The following is an 18,737-nucleotide window of genomic DNA, read 5'->3' as shown; positions in this document are numbered from 1 at the left end:
TGAAGGTTTCTTCTTCCTTTACCCTACCACTGCACTGGTGAGCACAATAGTCCTCTCCATGGCAGTCATCAAAATTACCCCTCTTCCTCCTTATCAATGTACTTCTCACTTCCACAGAATCTCTCTTGGACTTGCTTATAAATAAAATAAATAATTAAAATAAAAAGTAGAGATTGGGGTTGGCTATTGAGTGGTGCATAGTAGTGGGTAGTGGGGTGTTGGATAAGGCTTGGAGTCACAAGGAGAAAGAGGAGGGAGGTAAGAGGGGGATGCAGCTAGACCAAGTGGCTGCTGAGACAGGGCAGCTGTCCATATGATAAACTTGACATCAGTCAAGTGTATGAACTTTTCCTGAGAAGGCAGAATGCCTTTCCAAATCACAGTGAAGCTCAGGGTCTAAAAACTCAATTCAAACTTCAGTTGTACCACTTGTTAACTGTGAGACGGGGAAAGTGACTCGAACTCCCAAAAGTTCAGTTTATTCAACTGCAAAATGGGGGTAATCATAAGCATGTCAAGGGATTGTTGTGAGAAGTAGAGAAAATAATGCATATAGAATAGCTTAGTACAATGCTTGGCTCCTAGTCACCTTCATTAAATGTTTGTATTTTGTATCATTAATAAGTTGCTGGCTCTCTGCATTGAAGGTCAATAATGAAAACTTTGGGTAAAAAAGAATCTTTTCTTCTAATATCTAAATTGAGGATAAAGAGTCCTTTTGAGGAGAGCGAGGACTCCATGTCTGAGTGCATAGCTACAGATATTAAGAAATGCAAGGGGTTTCTTAAAACACATCAATTTGTCATCTTAAGAGACAAGACGGCATAGCTGAAGATGACTCTTCTTACCTCAGTTCGGTGTACGAGCTGCTGAGTTGCATCATCATTCATACGAAAAATTTCCAGAAATGGGTCAGATTTACTGAAGAAATCCTAAAATAGACAAAAATGAGTTGTTTCCCTTCCTCTGAACAGATATATCTAATTCAGCCCTGAATCAAATACCGCTGGGTTTTATCCTTTGCTATTTTATTCTTCATCCCTATGACCCAACCTTGGTTAGAATAAACTATTCTGAACTGCACGTCCTTTGAGAAGTAAGTACTTGGTCAAGATCAATATATTCTTCAAAAATAAATTCAAATGCCAGTTCTTTGAGAAGCAATGTATAGCTGCTGTCTTAAACATGTTAATTATAAAAGGGGGAAAGTAGAAGGGTCTAGTCAAGGAACTAGTATAAATGACCCATGGACATGGACAATGGCGTGGGGACTAACTGTGGGAAAGAGGTGGGTGGGGTGGGGGGGAGCAATGGGGGAAAAAGTGGGTCAACTGTAATAGAAAAACAATAAATTTTTAAGAATCTAAAAAATAAATGTTAATTGTAAAACCTATTCTGATGTCTACAATATCTTGATCACCTATAGGTCTGTTTCTATTATCTGTTTCTTAGTTCTGCCTCTTGGTATGCTTGTTAACTTTTAAATACTAGACACTGTGTAAAAAAGGTTACAAAGGCTTTAGTCTTTAGTTTCTGGCAAAGGTCCAATTTACTTCTGCTTCCTTTACTGTTTGGGTATAGTCCTTAAAGGGCTCCCATTAAAAGACTGAGTGTTTATGAGGTCTCCTCCTCCTTGACAAGCCCTTAATGCCAATTTTTATTTGTGAGACCCTCAGAAGCTCTGTTTACCTCCTTAATCTCTTGGTTCTAGCCTTTTGTTCAGTTTCTCTCTGTGCTATTTTCTCATTAGTGAATGCCTTGAGAGATGTCACTCAGACTGTTGGACTTCTTCCTTTCTCTCAAAGGCCCTGAACTTTGGTATTGGTTGTTCCCCAGTTCCATGAGGCTACCAGAACCTTTGCTTAGTTTCTCTATTTCTTACTAGCTATTTCTGCTAGGCTTCCCACTTCCTTATCCAAGGCGCTTTACTAATCAGCCATGAGGAATTGCCTGCAGTGGAAAATCTGAACAGGATGCCTGATTCACTTCAATGCATTTTTTTCCTCTCAAGTTTTTCTTGGCCTGTCAAATCTTGGCTGCCTTAGGACTCTCAAACAGATGTTTCTTGTATCTTATCCAGTGTTTGTAGTTATTTTCAGTGGGAAAACAATGTAAAACAAACAGGTATTTTATTATTGGAAGCAAGCCTAATTCATATCTTTTAAAAACAATTTTTTTTTACTCCAATAGATTCTAAACTCTCAGAGAGGAGGAACTATGTCTTATTTTCCTTTATATTTCTATCATTTCCCCAGCACGTTCCACAGTGCCCAGCTTTTAGTTGTACATGGTGCTTATTGAATGTATGAACCAATAGATAAATAAATGAATGAATGAAATGAACACCTGGTATAGAAAGATCTCTGAGCAATAGCCTTAGTTAGACACCGCTATTACGTACTTCAGCAAGTGATCTCCCCTGCCCTCTGAAATCTAGACTGCAGCAAATGAGAATAAAGCCATAGCCATCATGGTCTTCAACTCAACAAAATATTTTTAGGAGATATACTCATCATGCAGCCTTCATGCTTGATGTTAAGACTTTTAAGAAAGGCTAAAAACTCTTCAGAGTCCTCCAAAGAACCATCTAATTGTGTGGTAAGACAAGTATACAAGTAAACATTTCTGAAGGTTAAGTATGAATGAATGGATGAATGAATGAATGAACAACAGAGAAGAGGGGAAGTTGATGGATTCTGACTGGGAAATATGATTTTGGGGAGGATATCTGTAGGGAGGGAACAGACTGAGTGAAGGAGTGAAGAGTAAACATAGAGCAGGGACATCACTAGCTTAATTCCACTGCAGCCTCAGGGTGTGTAGGGGAGGAATTTGAGACAAACGCTGACAAAGCCTGCTCCATGATGTGAAGGGCCTTAAATACTCATCTGAAGTCTTTGCACTTGCCTGGACAGGCAGTGTGAAACCACAGAATGAGTTTGAGAAGGCAAATAATAATTGGCTCTGTAGTGTAGAATATCATCTTAGAAAGTTTGTAGGCTAACTTAGAAAAAGAAGAGCTGGGAAGTAGGAATAATTACCTTTCCTGTGGCTGTCCTCCCCACCCAATCAGGAACTAAACGCCAAGCTTCACAATACCCAGAGTCTGGAAAATACCATTCTATTCTATTTCTGAAGGTGCCTGATTACCACAGCCTTAATCTTATCAAGAACCCTCAATAGCTGCTTTCATTAGTAAGTCTGTCCTGCAGACCTTACCTCTCTACCAAAATGACTCCTGCTTTCCTCTCAGACAAACACCTAGCTGATTCCCACCTCCATACATTTACTCAAGACATTTGCCCCTAGAACCTATTTTTGTTTCAACACCCAGCATAAGAAAGTTGGAACCTCCTTCTTTCCTCCCTTCCCTGATAAATGTGGGCCACATTACCTTGCTTTTAGGTGCCCTTGGGTTTCTTCTCTAGCAGCTTCAGGCTCTGCCTCCTTAAATAGACTGTTGATCCCTCAGGGAATGTGTCTGTGAATTGTACTTAAAAGTTGCTGACCCCATTGGAAGAACTATATTGATTTTTTTTCCTTTTCATAATTTAAAAATGTTATTTTAATTTAAAAACAGGATATAGAGAAAATTAGAAAGATAAAAAAAATAGAAAGAAGGAAAAAATAGCCTATGATCTTACCCATAAATCTATAACTATCAATAAGATTTTGGTAAATATTTTTTCTAGAATCTAGACATAATTTTCTTCCTTTAAAAAATATATATTTGTAATTGTATTCTATATACACTTTGGTACCCTACTTTTTCTCTTGGGAGTATATTGCAATGCCTTTTCTATTTTATTTCATGTTCTCTGAAAACATTTACATACTGCTAATGTCTGTCTTCATGCTTCCAAGACAGAGCTGAGTACTTGGGACAGAGACCATATGGCATGCAAAGTCTAAAATATTTACTATCTGGCCCTTTATAGAAAGTTTGTTAACCTTTGCTTTAGAGACAGATTTGTTTGCTTATACAGCACCCCACCAAACTTGCATCATGGGAACACTAAAAACGCAGTTTATATTGACTGCTATTACAGATGGGGAGACCACCCGTGTGAGAATCAGTTCCAACACACCAACATGAATATATTCTTAGGAAAGAGGGAAAAAGAATAGTATTGTGTCAGTTTAAATGTTTCAAAATGACTAAGTACTTACTACTTACTTGTTAGATTAACTGCTAACTAGCTGCTAATGTGATGAATGTGCTTTAAAAGTTAGAAAGCCCATCTCTTTACTAAGTGAACTGCACTGCTTTTGGATAAATACTAAGTTATTATTCCTTGCCAAACTAATCTATTATACCTGTCGCTCTCTTTGAAGACTACTTCTCAGATTTCAAGGACTCTGGATTTCCATTTTAGGTAGATCATCTGCTGAACAACATTGGAAAGACAAATTAAAAATGACTTTCTATCAAAGGGAAAGAAACATTGCTCTGTCATTGTGGTTTGCAAAAGTACTTAGTGCTCCCTGGTATGTCCTACAACAGTGGTTCTCAAACTCTTTGGTCTTAGACCCCTTTATATTCTTAAAAATTATTGAGGACCCCAAATAACTTCTGTTTACATGGCTTATATAAGCCCTGGCTGGTTTGGCTCAGTGGATTGAGCGTCGGCCTGCGAGCTAAGTGTCGCTGGTTCGATCTTCCAGTCAGGGCACATCAGAGAAGGAAAACTCTTGATTCCAAAAACCTCCGCTGCCTTGCGGCATACCTCTTCAGGGGAAAGGCTAAGGGAGTAAACCCCGACAGAAAATCCGGAGCCGGAGTCCCTAAGGCGGTTTGACGTTATAGTCAACACCGGCAACTCCTGCGGCGCACCTGAAGCCAAGCTGTATTGACTCCGTCTTTCCCTTGGATCCTTCAGCTGCGAAGAGAGGGGGGGTCTGCTGCATGGGCAACAGCAGACCCTCCATATTACCCTGCCCAGGCTCTGTAGCTTCAGCGTCATCGCAAGATGTCGATTCAACACGGGAGGAGACAGATACTACCATGTCACTCCCGAGTCGGACTGCACAGCCATTCTCGGTGGTGCAGATAGACTCTTAAGAAGCTACACCATCGTCTCTCGAGACGGACGGCTGCCGACGACATGGCTTATATCTATCATTATTTACCATAGTATAAATTGAAACTGATAAATTTGAAAAATAGTCATATGGCTTATCATTTTTAAATAATAAAAATAAACCCACTATGTCATAACAAAAGTAGCATTTTTATTGGAAAAATAATTATATTTTGCAAACTTAAAAAGTCAGAAGAATGGCATTATTTTACATTTTTGCAAGTCAGTTTAATGACTGGCTTAATAGAAGGCAGTAAGATGGTCATATATGCTCTACATTTGATCTGTTATGATATTGGGCATCATGTGGCTTCTGGAAAACCACTGTACATGTGTGAGAGGTGGCCACCACCACATCCACTGTCCATATGCTTTTCTACAGTGTGACTGTGCCACTCCCCCATCAAGGCATGGAGTCTGTCCCCACTCTCCTTGACTCTGGGCTGGCCTTATGGCCCACTTGTAACCAACAGCATGCAGCAGAAGTGATGATGCATGACTTCCAAGGCTATGTCAGAAAAGGCCATACAGCTTCCGCCTGGTTCTCTTGGATGTTCTCTCTGGGAAATGCCAGCCACCATGTAGGAAGTGCGACTAACCGAAGACCACCATGTAGGCACTCTGGCTGAATAAGCCAGCTGAGCCCAGCCTTTCAGCCGTCCCACGTGCCAGGCACGTGAGTAAAGCTAGAGCAGCTTCTCCAGGCCAGCCCACCATGAGCTGAGTATCACGAGTGGCTTCTGTCAACATCATTAGGAGTAGAATTGCCCAGATGCCCTGCCTGAATTTCTGACCCCCAAAATCATGACATATAATAAAAGGGTTGTTAATTTAAGTCACTGGGTTTTGAGGTGGTTTATTATACAGTAGTAGTGTCTTTGGGTGAGTCATCAAACCAATCAGAGTCTTTATTTCCTGAAGAGGCTGTATGAGATAATCTTCATGGTATTCTCTTATTTCTTAAATTCTACAGCTTGCTGTCTTTCCACCTGAGACCATCCACCTTCCAGTCCAAATTGAAGCAATGACCTCTGCTTTGTTCTGAATGGGGCCTGCTCCTCTCTGGATACTGAGGAGTCTGGGCAAGATACTAGCACATGATAAAGTGCCTGAGGTCTGCATCACTGGGGCACTGAGGCTCAGCAGTGACCAGGGCCCTGGGCAATCAGCACACTCAAAAGGGGAATGGCTATTTAGAACCATATTAAATGCTACTTGGGGGCCCTTTCAGTTTTGTGAGCAGTGCTTGTTTGGATGAAGGGAAACTATCCAAATGACTTAGAAACAATGGGCCCACTAACAAATCTCAAAGTCCTCTTGCATGTGATGTAAGTTAGAAGACAAATTAGTGGTATTTAAGGGACTACTAAGAAGAAAGAAGGCATTTTAAGCCATTAAATGACTAGTTTAACCTTCTACACACTGACTCAATGGCTTATAATGGCACCAGGAAAGACACTACAAAGCGGTTTGGTGAATTATTCTGAAACCTGGAGATATGATCGTGAGAAAGAACATAACTGTCCCAAGGAAGTGAAGGTTAAAAGCTTACACCCAATTGAAATCAAGGCACACTGCAGTTCCCAGCACCAAGCTCAAACTAATGTTAAAAGGTAGCAGTTTGTGAAAGTTTCACACAACCTACCCAGGACACTAAAATGTTCAAATATAATTCATTTATAAGGATAAAGTCTTCCCTGATGTCCCCAGGCAGAATGTATTACCCTTTTCAGGACACTCTGGTTACATACCACTTATCACATGCTGTCAAGGCTGTAGTATTATTATATTATTTATTGTCTATACTTATGTTTCACTTAGATGGTGAATTGCAGGCTGTCGGTGTGACAATGGTTTAAAGTATGTTTTTTTCCCCATCCCCTGATGTATAACAAACATGCAACCAAAGTTTGGTAAATGACTGATGAATAAATGAATAGATGAACAAACAAAAGAGTGAATGAATGAATGCATAAATGGGCTGAGTATTTTTGTAGGTGAAAGTGAATGAGATATACCAGGATCTAAGCAACCACTTAAGACTTTAGGAAATTGCTTAAGATACTGCTTTACATTTTCTAGCCTAATGCCTCTAAGCAATTGTTTGAAAAAGTGGTGCCACATTTCAAAATCCCCTCTTCTCTGGTGTACTCTAGGAAAATGGAGTCCTTTGTGAGTACAGTTATTAATGTGATGTGTTCTCTGATTAAGGATATGGTTGAAGGGAAATCATAAATATGTAGTGTGGACATCCCCCCTGTTTTCTTTTTTAAAGCACTTTTTCTGTATACACAAGACTAACATGGCCTATGATTGGGTGGAAGATGTGAGATATAATAGAAAAAATATAGATGGGAGGTAGACAGACATGGATCCAAATCATCAGTTCAGCCACTTATTAGCAGGACGTGGCAGCCATGAGAACATGCTTTGCATGTTACAGGGGGCACAGCTGACCAAGGGCCCCAGCTATACTGCTTGCAAATCCAACCCTGAACTTGCACAAAGGTCTGGCTTCCCATGGGCTGCTCCCAGCCAGTGAATGCATGTGTAGTCAAGGAGGCCAAGGACTCACTCCACAAACTAGATGTACAGTATATAGTAAACATTACTGATCTTAAGGGTCTAGGTCTTATGGTCCCCTAGAGGTTTGTGTTTTTACACCTCATACCAAATACCTGGGAACACATTTTGAGCTATGTGGTTACTTCTCCCACAAGCCTTGCTTTGATGGAATTGTTTCTCAGTTCAACAAAGTCTTAACGGTTTATTCATGTTACAAATAACTGGTCTGATTTAGCTATTAAATGAGGCATGGTTCAGATAAATAAAGAGCTTGGTTCAACAATTACACTTGGTAAAATTCATACGACTTCCATTAGAACTTGGCCTTTTGAAAATGATCAGTTCCTAAGTCTGAAGCATTCCTTTTTGTTTTTTTTATAAGACTCCGTCTATCCTTAATTCCAGGATAAACTGCAGGTGAAGACTACCAAACTTGTCAGCCAGTTTTGGCTCTAGGACTCCTTGATGGCCTTGCTGAACCTTTTAGATTGCATGGCATTCCAGGACCCTGCCCCCCACCTTTCTTTCCCTCCCTCCTTTACTCATCAGACTTGCAGTGTGGTCTGTCAGCTCTCCCAGACTTCCTCCCTATGTCCCCTACACAAGCATGTCTCCTAGTAAAATCCTTGTGTGTTTACTTCTGTCTTAGATTATCTGGACTAACACATGTGACCTTAGACAAGTTACTTCATCTTTGAATAATAATGCCTGTTGCATGGAAGTTATAAGAATGAATAAATGTGATAATGCATGAAAAGCTTTTAACTCTGGCAAATATAGGTGCTTAATAAATGTCACTTTTCTTTCCTTTCACATCTCTTTTCCTTTAAAATGTTCCTAGCAATGGGGTTAAATCATATTTACCCATACACATCTGAGCTGTAGCATTTGGGAACAAAATGAAGTATTGGTGTAATAAAGTTGTCCTATTTTAATTATAGTCTCTTCCCCATCTTATTAACTAATGCACAATTTGGAGAAAGTCTTACTTTTCAGATCTCTGAAATCTTTGGTCTGTTTAATAATGTAGGTTGAAAGGGAAAACATAGCTGTAGGGGAAAATCTGATTAAACTTTGTGTGCTGGCTTTATTACTTCCTTCAATAAGGTTAATGCCAAACACTTTACCTTGTCATCCAATTTCCGTGCATTGAATGCAAGTTCAACATAGTCGTCATTGCCAGATAATTCTTCAGCAATCACCTAAAGGAAAAAGCATGTATCAGCTACAGTAATGGTTGAACCATTTCGCCCAGGAATTTCTGAACAAATGTTGCTCATATTTGGTTCAAAAATCAACAAAGGCTGATGTTGGAAAAGGAGTTTTCTACAATGTTCGAGAATATGGTACAACTCTTCCAGGTGTTCAAGGCAACTCTCTAGAGTAGACAACAGTAGATAACTAGGTTTCATTTATGCTGAGTGTGAGAACGCAAGAGATTGGGCAGCAGTCAAGAAGAGCTTCTTTCTTTATGGGTCACATAGCATTGGATGGCACACCCATACATAATTACATGCACACACACACACACACACTCACACACACGAGGTCTGCCTGGAAAAAGTCCAATAATTGTTACTATAATGAGAACTGTTTGCGTGACATTGTCAATGTAATCTGGAAGCCAAGGAGACTGGACTGGAATGCGCATACACCAACAACAGCAGCTTCACTGCACTAGTCAGTGGGGGCAGTAGATGCCATTGAGTGAGCACCTGTACTGTGTGGCTGTCGCATTCAAAATAAGCAAGTAGAGCAACAAATCTGCACCAACTTCTGTGTTAAGCTTGAACTTTCCTCCATGGAAACTATTCAGATGATTCAGAAGGCCGCAGCTATGGGCAACTGGTGATTGGCAGCTTCATCATGACAATGTGCCTGGTCATGCATCATGTCTCATGCAGAGTTTTTTGTGAAACAGCAAATCACCCAGGTGACTCAGCCCCCTACAATCCAGATTTGGTCCCTGTGACTTCTGGCTTTTCCCAAAACTAATATCACCTTTGAAAGGGAAGAGATTTCAGACCATCAATGAGATTCAGGGAAAATACAACAGGGCAACTGATGGCGACTGGGAGAACTGTGTGAGGTCCCAAGGTGTCTACTTTGAAGAGACTGAGGGGTCACTGTCCTATGTACAATGTTTCTTGTATCTTGTATCTTCTTTAATAAATGTCTCCTTTTCATAGTACATGGTTGGATACCTTCTGGACAGACTTTATATATATTATTTTCCTTTGGAAAGTCACAAATAAGGAGAAGCAGTAATATTTCTCCACTGCTTTGAGTCAGACCAACAAGGAATGGGAAAATAAACCAGTCCTTGTGTTCTTTCTAGACCAATGATTATAAGGACATAAAAAAAAAAAGTTCTAACTCCTAATTTTCAAAAATGAATCTGCCTGGGCTTTTTGAAAAGTGAAGATAGATAGATATACAGATAGATAAGCCCTTAACTCTCAAGAATAGAATTCCTGACAAGAATTTTGGTATAAATGAAAAGATAGTATTACCTAAGAACCTCTTTTACAATGTCACTTTCCAATATTTAATAGTCAGTGATTCTCAAAGCCCTGGAGCAGAAATTGGTGAAAAAACTTAGAAAAAAAGCAATAACAACAAAAATCTAGGGCCCAGTCTAGTTGTAGAAAGATTCAACCATTTATAAATAATGTTTATGACTTTACCATGCACTCATGCATATAGATACCCTTATCAAATTGGTTATGTTGAGACATTGAGCTTTAATTCAATTATGTCTTCATTCTATCTGAGCTTAACTTTTCCATATGATGAGTTAAGTCCACATTGGTAGCCCCTGGAAATTTTTATTTTACACCTAATATTAAAGCCAAAAAGTTTGTCTAACAAGGGAAATCTACCCCAAAACCTATGAGCACCTAAGAAGTAGGAAACATGAGTCCAGATAAACAGTAAAACTCAAGAACTTCTTGGTAAATGAGAAATCATCTTATTTAGATTTTTCATTTGCTTCTCTTTTGTACCTAATCACCTTAATGCCTCTTACACTCCACTTGAGCAGTGTTCTTTAACTGTTTTGTGGTCATAGATGCCTTTGGAAAGATAATGAAAGAAAAATTTGCACATATTTTCAAGTGTTTTCCAAAAGCTAACAGAGCTATTGTTTTGATCCAAAGACTGAAGTTTAAGAGTATTTAAATATTTAAAATTAAGAAAGAGATAAAGTTTCTCTGGGATGTATATAGAAAGAAAATCTCCAAGATATTTTAGAGAAAACGTGGCAAGGTGAAGTTTTGTTCTCATGAGGAAGAACGATGGCAAATCTCCCACCTGGATCTACCACCCCAAGGCTTCTCTGGGTTTTGGGGGATTGGGAGTGAGCCTTTGGGTCCATGGCTTTTTGAAGCACCCATGGGGTATTCAAAGCCATTTAAACCATTTGTTCATGATTGAATGTAGCAGTCAAGAAAAAGCTTTGACATGACTGCATCATTTCAAATATTTAAGCAACAAATTTAGGTAAGTTATTGTAAGAATGGTCATAACTTTCACAAGTAGGAACTATTTGGAACTTTTCCTTTAAAAAGTGTCTTACATTAAAAAACAAAAATTAGCCACTTTCAAGTTAAAAAAGAAATGCTCAAAATAACTCAGGGAGGTTGCCTCCTGACAATTTAGATTCCCCCGGTCCTTTTTTCTACCTTTCATGCTTTTATTTATCTTGGTCCACACAGCTCACTGGCTAGACTACTTTCTCTACCTTTCTCAAAGGCTCTAATACAAGACATCAAAGTTTCAAATATAGGAAAATCTAAGATTTTATTTAGAAGTACTTCCAGCATTGCCCACAGAACATTCTGAAATCACATAAAATTTCTATAATATACACTGTCCCAAATAGTATCTGCTAGCCACATGTAACTGTTGAGCACATGAATTCATATGTGGCTTGTGTGACTAAGCAGTGACTATCTCCTTTTATTGCATTTTAAATAATTGTATTTAAACTTAAATAATCACATGTGGCTCGTGACTACCAAACAGGGCAGCACAGCTCCAAACTGTTACATTAAATAAGAGAATTAAACGCTGGGCTCTCTGGCCCATAGGCAACAAATCAAACCTTGAATTAGATGTGATTAGAGAAAATTTTTAATTCTCAGAAAAGTGATCTGAAAACCCCACACAATTCCATATTCTTCCTGAGCTCGATGACTCCATCTCTGCTTCCCACTAAAACCTATATTGCCATTGCAGAAGTTCTTAGTAAATGTGAATGGCTTCACTTTCAGATCCTTTTTTTTACCCCTTTTTCCTAGGGGTGAAAGATCAAAAGCATACTGGCAGAATGGAGAAAGAAGAAAAAGAAAGAGGTGGCTCGGATAGTTGAGCAATTGTGGCATCAACTCCCAATAGCCATGGGGTCTGCTTCCCACAGGTCTGGTTTGCCCTGGCCAGCTGCACCTGGGCACACACGCAGACGGCTGCTTAGAGACGGCTTACCGTGATGGAGGACTTCCCTGCCGTATTGCCGTGCTTCAGTAAGGATTTGGACAGCTTTCTCTGGGAGACAATCTGTGCAAAGGAAACAAAAGGTGCACGGAATAAAAAAATAAAATTCAGAATCAAAAAAAAAAAAAAAGGAAACAAAAGGTGGATATATTGGTCATACAACTGCCGGGCTATTTTTAATTTTTTCCTTTACAAAACTCTGCATTCACAGCTCTGTTTGGAAGTATGACATCCATGTCCATTAATTTTCCAAGGATTTTCCACCAACCTCTCCTAAATACAGGTTACTCCATGTTTCCTCTCATGGCGTGTGATGTAAGAGAGTGTGTGATGAATTACAGATAATTCAGTCAATTAAGAGGTGGTTTCATTGTTGTTGAGGGATTTATATCAAAATTAGATGGCAAATATTGGATATATGTATATTAAGGTGAAGTTTCTGAATGATTTCAAATTAGCAGTAAAACTGTGCAAAGTGAAGAATGGGGTGCAGGGTGGGGGGCAAGAAACACAAGATCTAAATATACTCCTTTTGTACCAATTACCTCTAGAGTTCTATTTTTAAAAAATATTTTTTTTATTTATTTTTAGAGAGAGGGGAAGGGAGGGAGAAAGAGAGGGAGAGAATCATCAATGTGTGGTTGCCTCTTACATACCCCTAATTGGGACCTGGCCCACAACCCAGGCAGGAGCCCTGACTAGGAATCGAACTATCGACCCTTTGGTCCACAGGCCAGCACTCAATCCACTGAGCCACACCAGACAGGGCTAGAGTTCTATTTTTAATACATTCATTAGGAAACTATAAAGTAAGTCATCAGGAAACTGATGTGCAGATAAACCAATAGGAGTAATTGAGGTCTTCTCCATGATTAAGTGCAAATGCACAACATGCAGTGACAACTAAAATTGTTATCATATTAGGAGCTATTTTTATCAGAACCTGCTCCATCCCCCTGTTCTGCTTTCTTCCACTTTTTGAAAGAGGAATGTGGCAAGGCATTAAGGCCCTGAAGGGCATGCTACCCACGATTCCCAAAGGAGAAAAGGCTTAAAAGAATCAAGTGAAAGCCATGCTCTTGCCTAGAGAGAACAAAGTCACCCCTTGTACTAGGCAGCTTCTTGTGTAATTCCCACTCTTTTAGTGTGGGATGGATCCAGTGACTTGTTTCTAATGAAAGAATACCATAAAAGTGATGGTATATCACTCGACTGTGGTTTCCTTCTTGCTCACCATCTCACTCTCTCTCAGAGCCCCTGGGGGAAAGCTGTGAGAAGTCATAAAGAGTGGCTGTTCAGGTGATAAAGGAATTGGTATTCCATCCCACAGCTATTTCTGAATCCAAACTTTTAATCTTTTCCACCCTAATTGTTAAGAAGGTGCCAGTGGTTCTTATTCTGTAGGCAAAATCATTATCCAAGTTATGAAAGTTACCATTTCCTAGAAAAATGTATAAATTATTCTTGAACTTGAATTGAACCAACACACAGAAAAAAACAGAAAACAAACAGCAAAAAGGCATTGGAAGATGGTTTAGTTTCTCTCCAGGAGCTTTCAGCAAGCAGGGGTGAGGAGGACAAAGGAATAAAGGACAAAATGAGGGTCACCACTAAGCAGCAGCCAGGTCAACATCAGACCAACAATAGGCAACATACCTCATTTCAAGATAAATCTGGTCTCAGAAATACTTCCACCCATTGTCATTGTGTTTCCTCCACATTGGTTACCTACCAGTATGGCTCCAAGTGACCCCAACAACCCTTTCAGCACCGTAATAACCCACTCACTGGGTTATCGGGTGTGGGCAGATTGTCCTTACAGACTGTCTTTTAAGATCCACATTATTGTTCTTCAAGGAAGACCAAGGGACACTTAACCCATGAGAACCAGGATGGTCACACTTCTCTCTCCTCACTCTTATCTAGAAAGGCCAGCATTTCCATTGGTAGGGTATGAAGAGAATGCTACTATATTCCAGCTCTGTCTTTCACAAATTCTAGGAAGATGAGCAACTTCTCAGAAAATATTCCTTCTTAAGACCTGGGCCATTGGGTATACAAATGGCTAATCAAGCAGGCAATTAAACTTATTTTACAGCCTCCAGTCCTCTATCTCAGCTCCAAAGAATGAGTGATAATTAGGAATTCAAACCTTTCCTTGTAATAATGATCAGCAAACAGTGATGTTGACATTCTCACAACTATTGGGAAAAAATAGTGGGGATGCTCAGCTGGAGCAGTGATCTACAGAGAAAAGCTTATTTGTTTGCAAATCTCACCTCCCTTGCATGGTTTATTGCAGTGGAAGCAACTGCATCGAGCTCAGCAAAGCCTTAGGTCTTGACAAAGGGTGAGAAAGAGTGACAGGGACCTACCCTGGTCTGAGCTAACATTTGAGGACAACAAATACCCAGCTCTGCCTTGCATCCAGATAAAGAGGATGCAACTTGTCAGAAGTCCTCTAATTTGACTCCTTTTACCCATTGGTGGGGTCACAGCTGCAATCCTTAGCATTCAACAGATGGGTGAAGTATAGGGGGAGAAAATAGAAGTTGGAACACTCTTTTCATCAAAGTTGGACCAGAGGGACACTAGTACCACGAAGTCCCAGATCTGCATTCTCACATGGATATGGGGAGGACGTGATTCTCCCCTCTACAGAGCAGACAAAATTTTAATAGCATAGGCCCTCATGTTACAGACAATGGGAACAAATAACAGACGTGCTATTCTTATGGGAGAATAAGCCATGTTTTGGCCAATATTTCAACAGATGTATGTATAGTCAGCTGAATTTTCTTTCAAAGTCTTTTGGGAATTAAACAGTTATTTTTTCATGAGACAGCTTTTACTGAACATATTTTCAGATGCTTTTTTAAAAAATTGCACCAGTAGTAAGATTCTGTTGCAACAATAAACAGTTATTGAAATTTTTTTCTGTGCCAGACACTGTTCTGAGGCTCCAGTGGTGAAGAGATTAAAAACATCTTTACTTGACAGTCACATCTCTATTAGCCAGAATTGATAATCCTCAAAGCATGTATCAGAGGCCTTTCATTCCTTAAAAGTTAAGTACCTATTGTATGAAAAAGTCTTTCTATAGCAAGTCTGGAAATCACAGGATTAGAAAAAGTTTGATGTCCAAACTGCAGGACATCAATAGCGTTTTAGTGGAAAATCCCTGAGGACAACCATCCACTGAGCATTGGTTACACTTGTTTGTCCCCAGAACCCTTTTGTCAAACAGCATGTCTAGTGTTCTGAAAACTTCTAGTAGGATGATTACTACCTAATGGCTCGTTGGAGCAGACAGATTCCCTCAGGCCTTACTATTGTAGAGCTGGTGGAGCATGTCTTTGCCTGAAGGTTTCCTCTGGTATCCATGCCCATTGTCCAAAAGCACAGCAGGTGAAAAGTGGGGATGATTAATACCCTTGGGAGTGGACTTCAACCAATGACTAAAGATAGTTAGTACAGAAATCCCCCAGCTCATTTGCCCCAGAGGTGGGGTGTCTCTATGGTATTTGTTCTACACAGGCACCTGAGTTTCCCCAGTGCATGGCATCTCTAAAAGGCTAATACAGATAGTTGATGAGCTAAAGCCAGGATTTATTCCTTTATTGAAGATATGGTTGCTTCCAGCGGTGATTTGTTAGACAGTGCACCCTTTAAGGTACTTACTATCCAATCCTGCCTATTTCTGGGGAAAACAACAAAACGTTTACTTTGTGTCAGATGATATGTAAAGCACTTTACACACATCCCACTTACTGTCATTTAATGATCAAACTCACTCTTGCCCCCAAAGAATTGGGATGAGAGAAGCAAAGCTTAGAAAAAGTAAGGATTTTATCTAAGATCACATAGCATTATGGACTGAATTGTGTTCCCCCAAATTCTTATGTTGAGCCCCTAACCTTCAATGGAACCGTATTTAGTAAAAGGTCTTTAAGAAGATAATTAAGGTTAAATGAGATCATAGGGGTGGAGCCCTAATCCAATACAACTGGTGTCCATATAGGTAGAGAAAGAAGCATAAGAGATCTTATGCTATGTGAGGCCCCATCGAGAAGACAGTCAGCAATAGAGACCTCACCACAAACCAACCATGCTGTCACCTTGGCCTTAGGATTCCAGCCTCCAGAACTACAAGAAAACAAATTTCTATTGTTCAAGTCATCATCAGTTTGTGGCATTTCATTATGGAAGCCCTAACAGACTAATATTACACATGGCTTATAAGAGTTAAAACCAAGATTCATTCCTTCATTGCACAAATATTTACTGAGTATCTATTATTTGCTGAGTATTAAGAAAAGAAATGATGATATAAGGCAGACATGGGTACTGCTTTCTCAGAGACAGTCACACAAAATACATGACAGATTCCAACTCTGCAAGGAGAAACAATGAAAAGGCCATGAGAAGGGGACTGGCCTGGTCCAAGAGGTCAGGTAAGGTATTTCTGAAGAAATTCTCCTGACCTGAAGACTTATAGATGAGGAGAATCAAACATCCAGAGAGTGGAGAGATGATGCATTAGCGGAGGGAACAGTAAAGTACAAAGGTCACATATGAGTATGAAGAGCAGGGTGAGTATTAGGGACAGAAAGCAGACCTTTAATTTATCCATAGAGACTAGGTGCTTGGTATGCCTTACTGTAGGTACTTTAGCAGTGTTGGCTATAGTAGGAGAAAACATGATCCCTAAAATATATCCATCTCCTAATCCCTGAAACCTGTGTATATTACATTATATGGCTAAAACAAAGGGTCTTTGCAGATGTAATTAAGTTAAGAGTCTTGAAATGGGAAGTTCACCCTGGATTATCCACCTGGACCCTAAATGCAATTACAACTGTCCTTATAAAAGGGAATCAGAGGGAGGTTTGGTGAGATACAATCAGAATTAAAATATGCAGACAGAACAGTGAGAGATTTGAAGATGCAAGATGTTTGGAGTGATGTGGCAACAAGCCAAAGAATGCTGGCATCCACCAGCGATTGGAAGAGGCAAGGAACAGATTATCTCCCTTCAGAAGGAGCAAAGCCCTGCCAATACCTAGATTTCAGATTTTTGCCCTCCAGAACTATGACACAATAAATTTCTGCTGTTTTAAGTCACCAAGTTTGTAATAATTTGTAACAGTAGGCATAAAAATAAAAACTGATTTGCCCATGATAGGGTTCAGAGTCCCAGGAAAAGATGAGTGATGGCCTCAGTGGTGACTGACTTTAGGGAAATCCCTAACATCCCATTTCCTTTTGGTAGAAATCAGACTGCTCAGGGTAAATACTATGCCAGAAGAGCCTTGGTGTTATCTCTCCATTCCCTGGTCTCCTTGCTCCGGCTGCTGACCAAAACACCCACAATCTTGTCTGAGCACAGAGTAACTCCCAAGAACTTTGGCCTCTCGTATGCCTTATCAATAAAGGGAAGCTTTAAAAAAAAAAAAAAGAAAAAGAAAGAAACCCTTCAAGAACTATGCCTTTTCTTCTGCTGTTTCTTCTGTCAAGGATTACTTATATCTTCTTCCCTTAATTGGTAAGCTGTATTTATTCTTCAAAATCCACATTAGAAGTTGGGAATAGTTGCTGAGGTGGGAGGAAAGTGAAGTAGCCTGAAGGACTGAGAACTTTTCCTTTGCTCCTCTCAGTGTGTCCTCCCCTCCTTGTCCTATCTGGCCCCTTCCAGCAGCAGCGGGGCCTGAGAACTTGTTAGAAATGCAGATTCTAAAGCCCTGCCTGGCCTACTGAATCAGAATCTGCATTTTAACAAGATCTTAGGGGATTTGCATGTACATTACAGTTGAAAAGCACTGAGCTAGAAAGTGAGAATTGCATGCAGACAATTTTAGTTCAATATGATCAGATTTAAAAGATTTATAGTAAAGGAATTTTAAATGAAATTTTCTTTTTTGCTGATTTAGACTTTTATTAATGGGTAAACGTGTAGTAAGTAAGGTATAATGCTGAAGCTTTCTCATACATTCAGAGGAGAGGACATACGACATGACTGGGTGTGTATATAAATTTTATGTAAATTCAGTACAGTCCTCACTTCCCAGTGGGGTCCTACAAAAGAACCACCCTAGGGAGAATGATTCAGAATGACAGGAGCAATGGGTAATCTACTAGTTTGGGCTCCCTGTCTTAAGCTTTCTATTAAGCAGGACTCTAATTACTTCAAGTGTAATTACAGGCTTTTACCCTTTTTCTGACTTCATTAGCAAGGGATGGAGTGGAGGGAGAGTTTCAGAGAGGGATTTAAGGACTGTTGTGTCTTAATTATACACCTTTGCCTCTGATGATGGGGGTAAGGCCCATCATCACCACAAATGACCTAGCTCAGTTATTAGTCAGAGGCCACCCCCCACCCCTGCCACACCATGTGACATTCAAGAGAAAGAGGAGAGAGCTGTATCTTCAAGCAGCCTAATGGCCAGGGTAGAGCATTTTGTCAGGTCAAGGGCACAAGAAAGCTTTTCATCCACCACGTTTGGCAGGTTGTGACTTGTCTTCAGTGAGGCTGGCCACCAAATATTAATATTTGATCATCTTTTAATGAAAGAAGCTTTGAGGTTGTTAGACTAAGAA

General features: G+C 39.8%; 1 protein-coding gene across 2 annotated transcripts in view; it reads right to left on the bottom strand.

Annotated features, from left to right (window-relative positions):
• CPNE4 (copine 4) overlaps positions 1–18,737 on the bottom strand; it is a 433,285-nt gene that overhangs the window by 120,859 nt on the left and 293,689 nt on the right. For both annotated transcript variants that reach the window (XM_090283000.1, XM_090283001.1), the window contains exons 4-6: positions 12,132–12,203; positions 8,774–8,848; positions 849–932 (exon numbers count right to left, since the gene is read on the bottom strand). In XM_090283000.1, coding sequence (XP_090139126.1) covers positions 849–932; positions 8,774–8,848; positions 12,132–12,203 — 231 coding nt within the window. The remainder of the gene's footprint in view (positions 1–848; positions 933–8,773; positions 8,849–12,131; positions 12,204–18,737) is intronic.

The sequence above is a fragment of the Furipterus horrens genome, unplaced genomic scaffold (genome assembly GCF_987537825.1).
Source record: "Furipterus horrens unplaced genomic scaffold, mFurHor1.1.pri manual_scaffold_7, whole genome shotgun sequence".
Taxonomy (NCBI): domain Eukaryota; kingdom Metazoa; phylum Chordata; class Mammalia; order Chiroptera; family Furipteridae; genus Furipterus; species Furipterus horrens.
Note: the sequence above shows the minus strand (reverse complement) of the source record. Positions and strands in the feature narration are given on the sequence as shown.